General features: G+C 41.1%; 1 protein-coding gene across 1 annotated transcript in view; it reads right to left on the reverse strand.

Annotated features, from left to right (window-relative positions):
• dcc (DCC netrin 1 receptor) overlaps positions 1-17500 on the reverse strand; it is a 284296-nt gene that overhangs the window by 1017 nt on the left and 265779 nt on the right. The window contains exons 28-29 of the mRNA XM_067439804.1: positions 10410-10552; positions 1-2911 (exon numbers count right to left, since the gene is read on the reverse strand). The exon at positions 1-2911 is cut by the window's left edge and continues 1017 nt beyond it. Coding sequence (XP_067295905.1) covers positions 2822-2911; positions 10410-10552 — 233 coding nt within the window. The 3' untranslated portion in view covers positions 1-2821. The remainder of the gene's footprint in view (positions 2912-10409; positions 10553-17500) is intronic.

Here is a 17500-nt window from a genome sequence, read left to right on the forward strand (position 1 = left end):
CCCTGTGTGGGCCACCGTAGCTTCTCTATGTGCTTCGAAAGGGACAGGTGCAATTCCCAACCTCACCACTAGATGCCACTAAAACTTACACACTGCACCTTTAACGGCTCTAGTGAGGGAAAGAACTACAATCCCATGAAGCACTGCAAACAAACATGTAAAACAATTGAGAAATATAAAGCTACTCATTTAAAAATTATCCCTGGTGTTTCTGACGTCACAAACTAACCAATCGCGTCAAGGTGTGGGTGGAGCTTTAGCATATCATTAACTATTCTCTGAATTTAGGGGCGTCTCAAGAGAAGCAGGTTATTCCTGTGTATTTTTCTGTTGATATGAAAAATATAGCGTGTTAATTATGTTTGTGATGTACAGGTGAACTATATGTCTTTCTCCACTGACGTTCTGTGATATTCAGAGAGTTTATTACAGTGAAGTTGAGCGAGTGGATCAGGTAATCTGAGCTTGTGTGATTGAGTGGAGGCGGAGCTAATTTGCATATTGATAGAGCAGGTTGGCTAATTAGAATATTCATGAAGAAAGGGTGTAGAATTACAGTCAAGTTTGGGGAAAAACATCTTTTTGGTGATCAAAGATGTTTTTTTAAGGGATACAATGAATGACAGTTAACGTGAAACTTTTAGTATTTTGAGAATGTTTAGAGAGTTTATGCATTCGCAGTGCTTCGTGGAAGTGGGCGGAGCTAATGAGATCTGGCGCATTTCGCTTTTTTGGCCGGGTGCAATTCACAACCTCACCACTAGATGCTGCCAAAACTTACACACTGCACCTTTAAAGCAGACCAATCCTCTTCTTCCTCAGTGTTTGAGTCTCTTTCTCCAGCACAAACATCTCAACACTCTTACATCACGACACATTTACTGGACACAATGTTTTCTAAAAAGAAGCGAGTTTAAAGCAATTTGAGTAAAGTTTATTTTTCTGACTGCATTGGTATTTGGATATTTGGATATTTGTTAATAATTGTTAATAATGGATATTTGTTCTAGTTTTAAGCACAAACTCACTCCCTTTTGATGCATTTTAGATTTTAATCCGGTCATTTTTCTTCCTCTGCAGTAAATGTGTCTCGATTTATGAATGTTTAGATGTTTGTGCTGGAGAACGATCATGTTTTGCATTAGACAGGCTATGAGTTGACGCTTACGAATAAAAAATGTTGCTGGATATCAGACGGAACATTATGGAAAAATCCCAAAATGTTTGTCAGGAATGTCGTCGATCATATTAAAGGATTCGTTCACTTTGAAATAATCTTTCGCTGATAGTTTCCTCACCCTCATGTCATCCCAGATGTTCGTGTCTTTCTTTCTTCAGTGGGAAAGAAATGAAGGTTTTTGATGAAAACATTCCAGGATTTTTCTCCATATAATGGACTTCAGTGGGTCCAGATGACCGTTTCAGTGCAGCTTCAGAGGGCTTTAAACGACAGCAGACGATGAGTAAGGCTCTTATCTCAACAAACCATCTCTCATTTAAACACTAAGTAAAAGAGTTTTATAAGCACAAATGCTGGCCTTGCTCTGTTCTGTGATGCACGTTTGTGATGTCCGATCCGGCTTGACGTCGGCGGAAGTACCGAGTCAGTGTTTACAAGTGTTCGGAAAAACGTTTTAAATGATAAACTGACACGAAGACATCTGAATATGTGTGTGTATGGTCAAGCATGATCTTTTGAAACGGTCATCTGGCCCTTGAGCCGTTTGAGGTCCACTGAAGTCCATTACATGGAGAAAAATCCTGGAATGTTTTCATCATTTCTTTCCCACTGAAGAAAGAAAGACATGAACATCTGGGATGACATGAGGGTGAGGAAATAACTTTATTTAAAAGTGAACTAATCCTTTAAACATGATGCACAAAAAACGTTAGACAACCAAAGGTGTGTGTTATGATGCTGACGCACAAATATCCTCCAATCTTCACGTTTGAAAAACACAGTGAAAGTCCGTCCCAGAATTCTCCCAATGGGTAAATAAAAGCTCTAGTGTTCATAAGTTACCGTGAAAGGAACGCTCTAAATCATATATTAAATATATCGGTAGAAACCCAACGCCCGCCCCGTCCCGAGTCCATCAATCGCTCGGTGCATCTGTACAGTAAAAAACAGCGTCTGTCGTGTGTCATGTAACACACACACACACTCATGAGAAAAATATCAAATATCGGGACGCACTCCAGCTTCCTTCATGTCCTCATTCATCTTCTTTTGTCTCGCAGCTCCAAATCAGCACATAGGAAATAAATAAGATGAGCAAAAAGTGAACAAAATATAGATATAGGCACATAAAAAAGTCTCTTTTGCACACATAACAAAACCGTTTAAACGCAGACCGAAATCATTCATCGACACACAATGTGAAATCAAGAACACAGTCCTGCACATCTGACATTAGGATAATAAACCGAGGGATAATAAACCAATGAGACATCCGTGAAAACCGAAGCAACCTCATCCCAGTGTGAACAGAAACTCCTCAGGAAAGGATTTTGGCAGCAATAGAGCGACTCCGAGACATCTTGGCATCCGTCAGGGGTTTGGAAAAGGTCTAATCTTGCTTCCATCAGCAGATTAAACTCATGAATCCTGGCGATCCGTCTGCGTTTAGCATGAGCTGAAGTGAACAGGTATAAAATCTCAGACGGTGTTAGAAAAGAGACGCTTTCCCAGCGTTCGGTTTGGAGTCTTTTTCCCTTTTTCGATCCCGTTCCAGGGGTTTCTGTGGATAGAATCGGTCTGCGCTCCTGCGCTCGAGGTGTGTGTTCCCCTGCGGATACGGTGTGTGTGTGTGAGTGTGTGTTAAAAGGCTGAACCCGTGATGGCGTTGAGCTGCTTCATCAGACCCTCCAGACTCGCCATCTGCTCGCTCAGATCGTCCTGCTCGTACACCTGACACCAGAGAAGAAGATCACAGTCAGAACATGCTGTCACTGTAAACACGTGTGTGTGTGTGTGTGTGTGTGTGTGTGTGTGTGTGTGTGTGTGTGTGTGTGTGTGTGTGTGTGTGTGTGTGCGCGCATGTGTGTTTAAAACTGTTTTTTAAATCCTAATTTTTGACAAATATATGAATGCATTAAAAAAAGATATGTGTAAGATAAGTTTATGTATAAATATTGAGCATTAATTGAAACAAATAATAAACAAACATTTGTAATTAAGTGTGTATGTATGTGTGTAAATATGTATGTATATGAGTATACATTCAGTGTATATGACTGTGTGTGTATGTATGCATATGTTTACACATATATATTTTTTATGTTTACATTTTGATGGGTAGATGTCATTTTGTAAATAGGGTAGCCATAATAAGCCATGGCTTCTAATGAATTGCTATACATACATTTTGTTCAATGTTTTATTAAGCCTTCTTTCACAGATGTGCGTAACTTAGTGTCATGCAGTCCAGAAGGTTTTTTTTAACACCATTTTAATGACCAATTCTTAAAAGACCCCCTTTTTTCATTTTAATAATCTTTCCACACTATTAAGAAACCTGGAAAGATTCCATGGATGTTAAAGTTTCTTCAGAATTAGTTTATTTTTATGGTTCATAGGAACACTCACAGTACACTGCAAAAAATGCTCTTCTTACTCAGTAATTTTGTCTTGCTTCTAGTCTAAATAGCTAAAAAAAAATTAAATCAAGATGCATTTACTATATAAGTAATGTGATTAATCACTGGTAAACTCATGGCAATAATTTGATTAATCGCTGGTAAACTCGATTAATCACATTTACCAGCATAAAGCAATAATGTGATTAATCCCAAGTTAATTTGCAACAATGTGATTAATAGCGAGTTAACTCATGACAATAATGTGATTAATCGTGAGTTAACCTTACAACAACAATGTGATTAATCGCGAGTTAACTCATGGCAATAATGAGATTAATCACAAGCTAACCCATGACAGTAATGTGATTAATTGCAAGTTAATTTACAACAATGTGATTAATCGCGAGTTTACTCACGACAATAATGTGATTAATCGCAAGACAACTCATGACAATAACGGGATTAATCCCAAGCTAACTCACGACAACAATGTGATTAAGCGCAAGCCATCCCATGACAATTCTGTGATTAATCGCAATTTAACTCACAACAACAATGTGATTAATCACAAGCTAACCCATGACAATAATGTGATTAATTGCGAGTTAATTTACAACAAAAATGTGATTAATTGCGAGTTAACTCGTGACAATAATGGGATTAATCGCAAGCTAACTCATGACAATAATGTGATTAATCGCAAGGTAATTTGCAACAACGTGATTAATAGCGAGTTAACTCATGACAATTCTGTGATTAATCGCGAGTTAACTCACAACAATAATGTGATTTATCACAAGCTAACCCATGACAATAATGTGATTAATCGTGAGTCAATTTACAACAACAATGTGATTAATCGTGAGTCTACTCACGACAATAATGTGATTAATCGCAAGCCAACTCATGACAATAATGGGATTAATCCCAAGCTAACTCACGACAACAATGTGATTAAGCGCAAGCCATCCCATGACAATTCTGTGATTTATCGCAAGTTTACTCACAACAACAATGTGATTAATCGCAAGCTAACCCATGACAATAATGTGATTAATTGCGAGTTAATTTACAACAAAAATGTGATTAATTGCGAGTTAACTCATGACAATAATGGGATTAATCGCAAGCTAACTCATGACAATAACGTGATTAAGCGCAAGCCAACCCATGACAATAATGTGATTAATCGCAAGCCAACTCACGACAATAATGTGATTAATCGCAAGCCAACTCATGACAATAATGGGATTAATCCCAAGCTAACTCATGACGACAATGTGATTAAGCGCAAGCCATCCCATGACAATTCTGTGATTAATCGCAAGTTTACTCACAACAACAATGTGATTAATCGCAAGCTAACCCATGACAATAATGTGATTAATTGCGAGTTAATTTACAACAAAAATGTGATTAATTGCGAGTTAACTCATGACAATAATGGGATTAATCGCAAGCTAACTCATGACAATAACGTGATTAAGCGCAAGCCAACCCATGACAATAATGTGATTAATCGCAAGTCATGACAATAATGTGATCAATCGCGAGGTAACTCACGGCAATAATGGGATTAAACACAAGTCAACGCAAGAAAATCATGTGATTATTCGCAAGCCAACCCATGTCAATAATGTGATTAATCGCAAGTTAATGCACAACAACAATGTGATTAAACGCAAGTTAACTCACAACAACAATGTGATTAAACGCGAGTTAACGCATGACAATAATGTGATTAATAGCGAGTTAACTCACGACAACAATGATTAAACGCGAGTTAACTCAGGACAATAATGTGATTAATTGCAAGATAACTCATGACAACAATGTGATTAAACGAGAGTTAACTCATGACAATAATGTGATTAAACGCGAGTTAACTCATGACAATAATGTGATTAAACGCGAGTTAACTCATGACAATAATGTGATTAAACGCGAGTTAACTCATGACAATAATGTGATTAAACGCGAGTTAACTCATGACAATAATGTGATTAATCGCAAGTTAATGCACAACAACAATGTGATTAAACGCAAGTTAACTCACAACAACAATGTGATTAAACGCGAGTTAACGCATGACAATAATGTGATTAATAGCGAGTTAACTCACGACAACAATGATTAAACGCGAGTTAACTCAGGACAATAATGTGATTAATTGCGAGTTAACTCACGACAACAATGATTAAATGTGAGTTAACTCATGACAACAATGTGATTAATTGCGAATTAACTCATGACAACAATGTGATTAATTGCGAGTTAACTCACGACAACAATGTGATTAATTGCGAATTAACTCATGACAACAATGTGATTAATTGCGAGTTAACTTATGACAAGCATGCAATTAATCGTGATTAAATATTTTAATCGATTGACAGCCCTAGTTGAAATGCTGTATTTTTCACTGTTAGTTCATGTTAACTATTGTAAAGTGTTACCATTTTGATTTTTATTTAGTTTAAGTTATAATAGTGATAACGTTTTGGACAACATATTTTAGTACTTTCATTCATCGAGGGTGCATTCAAATGATCAAAAGTGACAGTAAAGATAATTTATAATGTTACAAAAGATTCTATTTCGAATTAATGCTGTTGTTTTAAACTTTCTAATGATCAGAGAATCCTGAGAAATTAAATGGATCAGTTTCCACAGAAAAATGAGCTGATAATAATCATAACTGTGTGTTGATCATCAGATATGAGAGTGATTAGTGAAGGATCATGTGACTCTGAAGAGTAATGATGATGATGATCACAGGAATAAATCACACTTTACTTTATATTCACACAGAGAACAGATGATCTACTGGAGGAATATTTCACTGTTTTTAAAATGTATTTTGCTTTACACGTGTGCACCAATATCTGATCTCTGTCCGATGAGAGTTTTTTGTGCCGATGTCCTGACATTCACAGAAACTTTTAACAGTTTAGAGCGAACAGGTTTGGAAAGGTCACTGTGATATTGAAAACTTGAAGCGCTTCATGAGCTCATGCATTAGCACCTGACCTTCAGATCCATCGCAAACAATTAGTGTGGTTATTGCATCAATATCTGAGGGTGGTTATTGATGCTGTTTATTGGTTATCTATGAACGGACCGGAGTGCCCTGAGCTCCATCTGTAACGGCCTGTATAAAACTGGCACGAACGTCCGGGAAAACATCAATCACGCGGATGCTAGCGGATCCATGCGCTCAGAAACCACACCACGAGTCCAGCAAAGGTCACGACCTCAGAGATGGCTCACATCAGAAATCACAGCTCAAATCTGAATTTAGACACGCAGCACAAAACGACCGGCATAAACCGCAGTTTGGGTTGAAATGAACAACACAATTCATGATTCATGATCAAAATATGATCACAATCAGAGGCTTAAACTCCTCAAAAAGGCACTGATTATGTGAAGAGCCATGTGTGGGTCGCTTTCATCTCACGAGAACGAAGGTAAGCAGGGAAAAAACGAATGGTGGCTTAGGGGAACAATGCCACCACAATAAATAAAAATGCCCTGATATTCACTGCATAGGTGCATCTGCAAATGATTCAATGACCTATTGATGAAGAGAATCGCTTGAGCGAATGATTCAATGACCTATTGATGAAGAGAATCGGTTGAGGGAATGATTCAATGACCTATTGATAAATAGAATCGGTTAAGGGAATGACTCAATGACCTATTGATAAAGTGAATCGGTTGAGGGAATGATTCAATCAATCAATCAATCAATCAACTTTATTTATATAGCGCTTTTACAATCACGATTGTGTCAAAGCAGCTTCACAGTGTCATTCAATGACCTATTGATAAAGTGAATCGGTTAAGGGAATGATTCAATGACCTATTGATAAAGTGAATTGGTTGAGGGAATGATTCAATGACCTATTGATAAAGTGAATCGGTTGAGGGAATGATTCAATGACCTATTGATAAAGTGAATCGGTTAAGGGAATGATTCAATGACCTATTGATAAAGTGAATTGGTTGAGGGAATGATTCAATGACCTATTGATAAAGTGAATCGGTTGAGGGAATGATTCAATGACCTATTGATAAAGTGAATCGGTTGAGGGAATGATTCAATGACCTATTGATAAAGTGAATCGGTTGAGGGAATGATTCAATGACCTATTGATAAAGAGAATCGTTTGCGGGAATGATTCAATGACCTATTGATAAAGTGAATCGGTTGAGGGAATGATTCAATGACCTATTGATGAAGTGAATCGGTTGAGTGAATGATTCAATGACCTATTGATGTAGTGAATCGGTTGAGCGAATGATTCAATGACCTATTGATGAAGTGAATCGGTTGAGGGAATGATTCAATGACCTATTGATGTAGTGAATCGGTTGAGTGAATGATTCAATGACCTATTGATGAAGTGAATCGGTTGAGGGAATGATTCAATGACCTATTGATGAAGTGAATCGGTTGAGGGAATGATTCAATGACCTATTGATGAAGTGAATCGGTTGAGGGAATGATTCAATGACCTATTGATGAAGTGAATCGGTTGAGGGAATGATTCAATGACCTATTGATGAAGTGAATCGGTTGAGGGAATGATTCAATGACCTATTGATGAAGGCAAGTCACTTGCCTCGTTCTTGAATTCCAAAAAGAATAATTTATTTTCTGTTCCACAAATACACGTGATATTTTAATTTACACTTTTTCCAAGTTAGCAAAAACACAACAATTCATTAAGAAAAATACTAGTCTTCTTGCATGATTTTTCCATTACAAAACAAACCAAATGTGTGTCTGCTGAAAATTAAATATGCAATTTAAATATTGCTAGTTTGTAAGTAATTGTGCATCCCTATGGTTAGCAAGAAATCCCTGTTTTATTATAAAAGTACTTTGTTTACAGCGGTCCTGCTGTATTAATGCTCAGATCTCTGCTCAGCTCACACTATATCGCGTCATCGTGCCCGCTGAAGTGTCAGTTTGTTTATTTTCTTCTCCTCTGATGGGTAAAGGCCACTCCAATTAAACAGATATGTGTTCGATGGATAAATTCAGCTGACCTTTCCGTGTCTGCGCTCGCCTGACTCTCACTCTCTCTCCGATCTGAGGCCGAACCAAACCTCAGACACAGACTTCCTCTTCATATGGTAACAGTCTTCTCTGCCTCTTCAATGATTCACAATGAAGATGCAATGTTTGCCACAAACGCTCAGGAAAAATTAATGATTAGGAGCGTTGAGGCCGAGGCAGGGATTGGTTTTTGAATCACAGCTCCATCAATCATTCTTTCAGAGGAAAGCGGGTCAAATTGTTGCTTGTGGTTTAAATGAAATGATTCTGGTTAGTGAGAAACATTTATTAAAGCTTTCAGCTTACAGATGTGATTTGAAACGACTCCAAAACACTCAAAAGAGACTAAAAGAGAGTGTATTCGACCGGTGTAATGACTAGTAGGGCTGGGGTGAAAATATCAGTTTTAATGCCAGTTTTAATGTTTATATTCCTACAAAAAGTTATTTTATGATGAATTTAAATGTTTGCATACAAATTAGTTGTTAATTTTAACCTGTACCAAAATAAACTATATCGCCAAAAGTGTTGTGCTGTCGCCTCTTCACACACACGAGCTTCCCATTGTTAACCCGTGGGGTTTAATCTGGAGTCGGCCCACCCTCTCTAACAGCTCCAGCTCTTCTGGGAAGGCTTTCCTCAAGGTTTAGGAGTGTGTTTATGGGGATTTTTGCCCATTCTTCTAGAAGCTCATTTGTGAGGTCAGGCACTGATGTTGGTCGAGAAGGCCTGGCTCTCAGTCTCCGCTCTAATTCATCCCAAAGCTGTTCTATCGGGTTGAGCTCAGGACTCTGTGCAGGCCAGTCCAGTTCCTCCACACCAAACTCCTCATCCATGTCTTTATGGAGCGACGCTTTGTGCACTGGAGCGCAGTCATGCTGGGACAGGAAGGGGCCGTCCACAAACTGATCCCACAAAGTCAGGAGCGTGAAATTGTCCAAAATGTCTTGGTGAAGCATTAAGAGTTCCTTTCACTGGAACTAAGGGGCTAATCCTGAAAAACAGCCCCATGTCATAATCCCCCCTCCACCAAACTTTACACTTGGCACATTGCAGGCAGGCGAGTCCCGTTCTCCTGGCAACCGGCCAAACCCAGACTCGTCCATGGGATCGTCAGACTGAAGCGTGATTGGTCGCTCAGAGAACACGTCTCACTGCTCTAGAGTCCAGTGGCGGCTGCTTTACTCCACTGCATCCCACGCTTTGCATTGCTCTTGGTGATGTAAGGCTTGGATGAGCTGCTCGGCCATGGAAACCCATTCCATGAAGCTCTCTCCGCTGTTCTTGAGCTCATCTGAAGGCCACAGAAGTCTGGAGGTCTGGAGCTGTTGACTCTGCAGAAAGTTGGAGACTTCTGCGCACTGTGACCCTCAGCATGCGCTGACCCCGCTCTGGGATTTAACACTTCGTGGCTGAGTTGCTGTTGTCCCCAATCTCTTCCACTTTGTTATAATCCCACTAACAGTTGAGCGTGGAATATTTAGTAGTGAGGAAATGTCAGGAATGGCCTTATTGCACAGGTGTCAGCCTATCACGGCCCCACGCTTGAGTTCACTGAGCTCCTGAGAGCGACCCATTCTTACACTAATGTGTGTAGAAGTGTCTGCAGGTCGAGAGCTGGAGTTATACACCTGTGGCCATGAAGAGACTGAACACCTGAACTCAGGTATCCCAATACATTTGGCAATATAGCGTATATCTAAATTAATATATACTGAATCGAATCAGAACTGAATTGATGTATGTGTGGGTAACTTACGCTCGCTGGGTCGTCGGCTTGTTTCTGTCCATCTTCAGCGGATTCGGGAGCGGTCGGCACGGAAACGGGCAGTAATGGTGACCGGGCCTTTCCAGCCTGACCTAATGATGCCGTCTTCACCTGCGGTTTGGGTAAACTCCCACCTGTGAGCGGAGGAAACATCATGAGAACTCAACAATTACCAGTCAAAATGATCTTTATATATAATACATTAATATAATGCTCAGTATATAAAGCTGCATATATATGAATGTCAATCCAGGGTTATTTTTGAATACTGAATGCAATGAAATCATGTGGAAAAATGAATGGCACCAAATCCAGATCTCCATCCAGAGCTGCACTGGCAGACCTCCAGACGAGCGAGCGAGAGAGAGAGAAAAAGAGAGAGAGAGAGGGAGAGAGGGAGGGAGGGAGGGAGGGAGAGAGAGAGATAGAGAGAGAGAGAGAGAGAGAGAGAGAGAGAGAGAGAGAGAGAGAGAGAGAGAGAGAGAGAGAGAGAACTCTCTCTAGGTTGTGCCAAGTGTAAAGTTTGGTGGAGGGGGGATTATGGGGTGGGATTGTTTTTCAAGGGTTGGGTTTGGCCCCTTAGTTAGAAAGAGAGAGAGAGAGAGAGAGAGAGAGAGAGAGAGAGAGAGAGAGAGAGAGAGAGAGAGAGAGAGAGAAGGATGGGTTGATATTATCCGTCCTCATCCGTGCTCATTCTCTCTGAAGACGTGGGAAGCGACGGAATGCGGTGATGGATGCCGACAGCAAGTGCATGCCATTCCTCCATCTTAATGAGATTCCTGCTCTGAACATTAGCGCCGCCATTTAACCGCCGCAGCCGCTCCAGGTCTGATGAGTTTGAGTCAGTCCTTCATAAACGCTCATGAAGAAGAGCCAAAACCCCAAACACTCCAATGACAGTGAGAGAGAGAGAGAGAGAGAGAGAGAGAGAGAGAGAGAGAGAGAGAGAGAGAGAGAGAGAGAGAGAGAGAGAGAGAGAGAGAGAGAGAGAGAGAGAGAGAGAGAGAGAGAGAGAGAGAGAGAGAGAGAGAGAGATCACTGCTGACTAATGGAGAATTCAGGTCTAGGAAAGAGCTTGATTAAGAGCTTTAAAATAAAATAAAATAAAATAAAATAAAATAAAATAAAACAAAACAAAATAAAATAAAATAAAATAAAATAAAATAAAATAAAATAAAATATGCCTTTCCAAAACCCAAGATTGCTTAATTAAGATGGATAAATAAATAATTAAATATATAACAAAGATTAAATAAAATAAAATAATATAAAATATGCTAACACAGTTTATAATATGAAGCAGCATTATGAACTATTTCTGCACAGCTAAAACAACAGGAAGCAAATGACAACGGAAACCACACACACACACACACACACACACACACACACACACACACACACACACACACACACACACACACACACACACACACACACACACACACACACACACACACACACACACACACACACACACACACACACACACACACGTTACATATGACCAGGTGCGTAGCACAAGATCCTGGGACCCCATGTTCCTCAACCCAAAATATTCCAGATTATGAGAATAATAATCTTGTTTTCTGTTTGAATTAAGATTATTTTCTCACCCCATTGGCAGATTATTTATCTTATTTTAAGCAAAAACTCTCTTCATTTTGAGTTATTTTCCCCAAAACAAGACAATTACTTTTACTTGTCTAGTAAATGTTCCTAATGTAAGAATGTTTAGATATTTAGACTCGAAACAAGACAAAAATAGGTAAAATAAGTAAGAAAAGCATGTTTTGCAGTGTAGGCCGTGTTCGTGTTGTGTTAATCACTTTCAACCTGAGACTGATGCAGATATATCCATTTTAAATCCACATTTTGCAATACTAGTGCCACAACAGTGCCTAAGACGGCTGGATCTACAGTGGTTAGTGCTATAATGGCTGTCGTTTGGCCTCTCCACTCTTCACCGTTCTGATGTTTAGCGCTCATTACCTTCAGATCCACCAGATGTCAGATCAGACGAAGCACAAACTCTCACAGAGACACGACAGATGCCTCAGAGAACACATCTTCAATAGTAATTCATAACCTATTTCGATCGCACACAGACGCCCTCGTTCAGCGGGAATGAGGTCAGGACGAGTGTTGAGCGTTAGATTGAGAAGCTCGCCTGGGTCACATTTCAACCCAGAAGAAACAAAAGCTTTTATATTGCATGAAGAAAATCATGAGAGCCTGAAGATTGAAGTAACGGGTGAAAATAATGATGCATTTATAAATGCGTTCTCATTTAAATACACAGAACATTGCACTACTACACTGAGAACTGAATTATTTGTCAGTAAATGTGTTTAACTCTCATGGAAATCATACTAGCCCTAAAATAAGCTTCATGTAAAATATACACCGATCAGGCATAACATTATGATATCCTAATATTGTGTTGACCCGTCTCTGATGGACTCCTCTAGACCCCTGAAGGTGTGCTGTGGTATCTGGCACCAATATGTTAGCAGCAGATCCTTTAAGTCCTGTAAGTTGCCCACAGCATCACACTGCCTCTGCCGGCTCGCCTTCTTCCCATAGTGCATCCTGGGGCCATGTGTTCCCCAGGTAAGCCACACACACACACACCCGGCCATCCACGTGATGTAAAAGAACACGTGATTCCTCAGACCAGGCCACCTTCTTCCATTGCTCCGTGGTCCAGTTCTGATGCTCACGTGCCACTGTTGGTGCTTTCGGCGGGGTCAGAGGTCACCCTGACTGGTCCATACGCCTCAAACTGAGCTGCTCTGTGTATTCTGACAGCTTTCTATCAGAACCAGCATTAACTTCTGGAGCAGTTTGAGCTCCAGTAGCTCGTCTGTTTGATCGGACCCCACGGGCCAGCCTTCGCTCCCCACGGTCATCAATGAGCCTTGGCCGCCCATGACCCTGTGGCCGGTTCTCCACTGGTCCTTCCTTGGAGCACTTTTGATAGATACTGACCACTGCAGACCGGGAACAGCCCACAAGAGCTGCAGTTTTGGAGATGCTCTGACCCAGTCGTCTAGCCGTCACAATCTGGCCAAACTCGCTCAAATCCTTACGCTTGCCCATTTCTTCTAACGCATCAACTCTGAGGACGAAATGTTCACTTGCTGCCTAATATATCCCACCCACTAGCAGGAAGAGATAATCAGTGTTATTCACCGGTCATATTGTTATGCCTGATCTGTGTATTTCCTTTTGTTTTGGGGTGAATGGCGGCCAGCCACCTGGAGGTGTTGTGATAAGATTCGTCCTCTGTCGTCCCCATAATTCAACACTCCTCCCTCTGTCTCTCGGCTCTTTGTCTTAATATTTCGACAAATGGTGTCTCTCTCAGCCGAGGACGGTGTGTGTTATGGTGTGTGAAATGGCTGGATGGTTTAATGCGCTTCAGGTCTGTCCGCCACACCATTCCTCACATTATCGGCACCACTTTAAAAACTCCATCTACCCGGAGCGGCGTTTAACTCGCTTTTTTTTTTTTTTTTTTGCTCCTGCTCTCCGTGTGTTTATTCCACCATCTTTAGTATTTCCAGTATTCCACACATACACTGCAAAAGATAATGGCAATTCTCAAATAAAGACACATTTACTGTAGAAGAGACTAAAGCCGGGTGCACACTGCGATTTTGGCCACGATTTGGCCGTCTGGGACAAATTTAGCAAATCCTAAAAGATTCCTCTGACTCTAGGCTAAAATCTGACGTCTTTGGTCGTTCGTTTGACATGTTCACCGGCAGCCGATTAATGAGCGCTGCGATCACATTTGACCTCAGACGAAATTCTGGCAGTGTCAGAAGATTTGGCGCACAATCCTGCAGTGTGACTTCTCCTACGACGACAGCCAAATATCTCCGTTTTTCAAGACAAACTACGACCAAAACGAGTGCTAGAGATTTCTTTGTAGCCAGCATTTCAGTCTCGTGTGTAACGCAGCTCACCGTCACCCAACGCGTCATTCACTGATGATATAAAACTCCGGACGAGTTTTCTTGTGCGCGTCCGTTTTTAGCGCGCCTTCACTATCGTGCAGTCTGACATTAATGCCAACTGAGATCTTACAGTGTGCCATGGCGATCATGTTCGTACAGTCTGACAAGGGACATTCGCAAAGGATTTTGAAAAATCGCACAGTGTGCAGGACCCTTAAGACTTGATTAATGAAGTGAGTTTGTACTTTAAACAAGAACAAATATCTATGGAAGCCCATTTACGCCATTAAATAAAAAAATAAAAAGAGTAATTGAGACTTTTTATCTCAGAATTCTGACTTTTTTTCGTGACATAAAGTCACAATTGTGTGATATACAGGTCCTTCTCAAAAAATTAGCATATTGTGATAAAGTTCATTATTTTCCATAATGTAATGATAAAAATTAAACGTTCATATATTTTAGATTCAATGCACACCAACTGAAATATTTCAGGTCTTTTATTGTTTTAATATTGATGATTTTGGCACACAGCTCTGAAAACCCGAAATTCCTATCTCAAAAAATTAGCATATCATGAAGCGGTTCTCTAAACGAGCTATTAACCTAATCATCTGAATCAACTAATGAACTCTAAACACCTGCAAAAGATTCCTGAGGCTTTTAAAAACTCCCAGCCTGGTTCATTACTCAAAACCGCAATCATGGGTCAGACTGCCGACCTGACTGCTGTCCAGAAGGCCATCATTGACACCCTCAAGCGAGAGGGGAAGACACAGAAAGACATTGCTGAACGAATAGGCTGTTCCCAGAGTGCTGTATCAAGGCACCTCAGTGGGAAGGAAAAAGTGTGGCAAAAAACGAGAAGAGGTGAGCGGAGCCTGAGGAAGATTGTGGAGAAGGACCGATTCCAGACCTTGGGGGACCTGCGGAAGCAGTGGACTGAGTCTGGAGGAGAAACATCCAGAGCCGCCGTGCACAGGCGTGAGCAGGAAATTGGCTACAGGTGCCGCATTCCCCAGCTCAAGACACTTCTGGGCTACAGAGAAGCAGCACTGGACTGGTGCTCAGTGGGCCAAACTACTTTTTTCGGATGAAAGCAAATTTTGCATGTCATTGGGAAATCAAGGTGCCAGAGTCTGGAGGAAGACTGGGGAGAAGGAAATGCCCAAATGCCTGAAGTCCAGTGTCAAGTCCCCACAGTCAGTGATGGTCTGGGGTGCCATGTCAGCGGCTGGTGTTGGTCCACTGTGTTTTATCAAGGGCAGGGTCAGTGCAGCTCGCTATCAGGAGATTTTGGATTCATGCTTCCATCTGCTGAAAAGCTTTATGGAGATGAAGATTTGGTTTTTCAGCTTGACCTGGCACCTGCTCACAGTGCCAAAACCACTGGTAAATGGTTCACTGACCATGGTATTACTGTGCTCAACTCTCCTGACCTGAACCCCATAGAGAATCTGTGGGATATTGTGAAGAGAAAGTTGAGAGACGCGAGACCCGACGCTCTGGATGAGCTTAAGGTCGCTATCGAAGTATCCTGGGCCTCCAGAACACCTCAGCAGTGCCACAGGCGGATCGCCTCCATGCATTTCATGAGCTGTGTGCCAAAATCATCAGTATTAAAACAATAAAAGACCTGAAATATTTCAGTTGGTGTGCAATGAATCTAAAATATATGAAAGTTTAATTTTTATCATTACATTATGGAAAATAATGAACTTTATCACAATATGCGAATTTTTTGAGAAGGTCCTGTAAAGTCACAATTGCGTGATATAATTTTTTTTTGTTTTATGTAGCGGCGGAAACGGGCTTCCATTAATTTCCACCATTGTGGACAGAGGAATAAACTTGTTTTCCTTTGTATTAGGGTTATTTCTCCGAGGCCATTGGCAGATGCTCGTTCTTGTTTTGCAGAAATGTTTCAATTCTTTTCAAGTGACTTCTTCAAATAAAGCTGCAGCTGATGAAGAACAGAGCTTCGTTCTCTGGACTCTGAGGCCTGTGGGCTGAAAGAGACTCCGGCTGATCGATTGATCCGACTCTCTCGGGCACCAAACCTTTGCTTTAAAAGACGGATGGACTCTTCTGAAACGAGAGGAATAAAGCCGGAGTGTGTGCGCTGTGGCAGTAATATAAGCCCTCGAGAGACCGACGGCTTCATCTCATCAGGAGAGCCGGAGCTCGTCTGCAGATCCACCCGCAGACGCTTCACACTCAGGGCTCTTCGGCAACAATTAATTAACATGAATAAAGCAAAGCGTTAGTAATAATACACACACACACACACACACACACACACACACACACACACACACACACACACACACACACACACACACACACACACACACACACACACACACACACACACACACACACACACACACACACACACACACAGTGATGATAAACTAACTGGCCTTTACTTCATCTGTCATAATTCACAACCTGGGGGAAGATTCAAGGCTCAAACTAATGATCCATTTACCACAAAAACCTTAATAACAGACAGACAGACAGACAGATGGACAGACAGATGAACAGACAGGCAGACGGATGGACAGACAGACAGATGAACAGACAGACAGACAGATGAACAGACAGGCAGACGGATGGACAGACAGACAGATGAACAGACAGACAGACAGATGAACAGACAGACAGACAGACAGACAGATGAACAGACAGACAGACAGACAGACAGACAGACAGACAGACAGACAGACAGATGAACAGACAGGCAGACGGATGGACAGACAGACAGATGAACAGACAGACAGACCGACAGACAGATGAACAGACAGACAGACAGACAGACAGATGAACAGACAGACAGACAGACAGACAGACAGACAAACAGATGAACAGACAGGCAGACAGACAGACAGACAGACAGACAGACAGACAGACAGACAGATGAACAGACAGACAGACAGATGAACAGACAGACAGACAGACAGACAGATGAACAGACAGACAGACAGACAGATGAACAGACAGACAGACAGACAGACAGACAGATGAACAGACAGGCAGACGGATGGACAGACAGACAGATGAACAGACAGACAGACCGACAGACAGATGAACAGACAGACAGACAGACAGACAGAT

This window comes from Pseudorasbora parva, chromosome 3, assembly GCF_024679245.1.
Source record: "Pseudorasbora parva isolate DD20220531a chromosome 3, ASM2467924v1, whole genome shotgun sequence".
Lineage (NCBI taxonomy): Eukaryota > Metazoa > Chordata > Actinopteri > Cypriniformes > Gobionidae > Pseudorasbora > Pseudorasbora parva.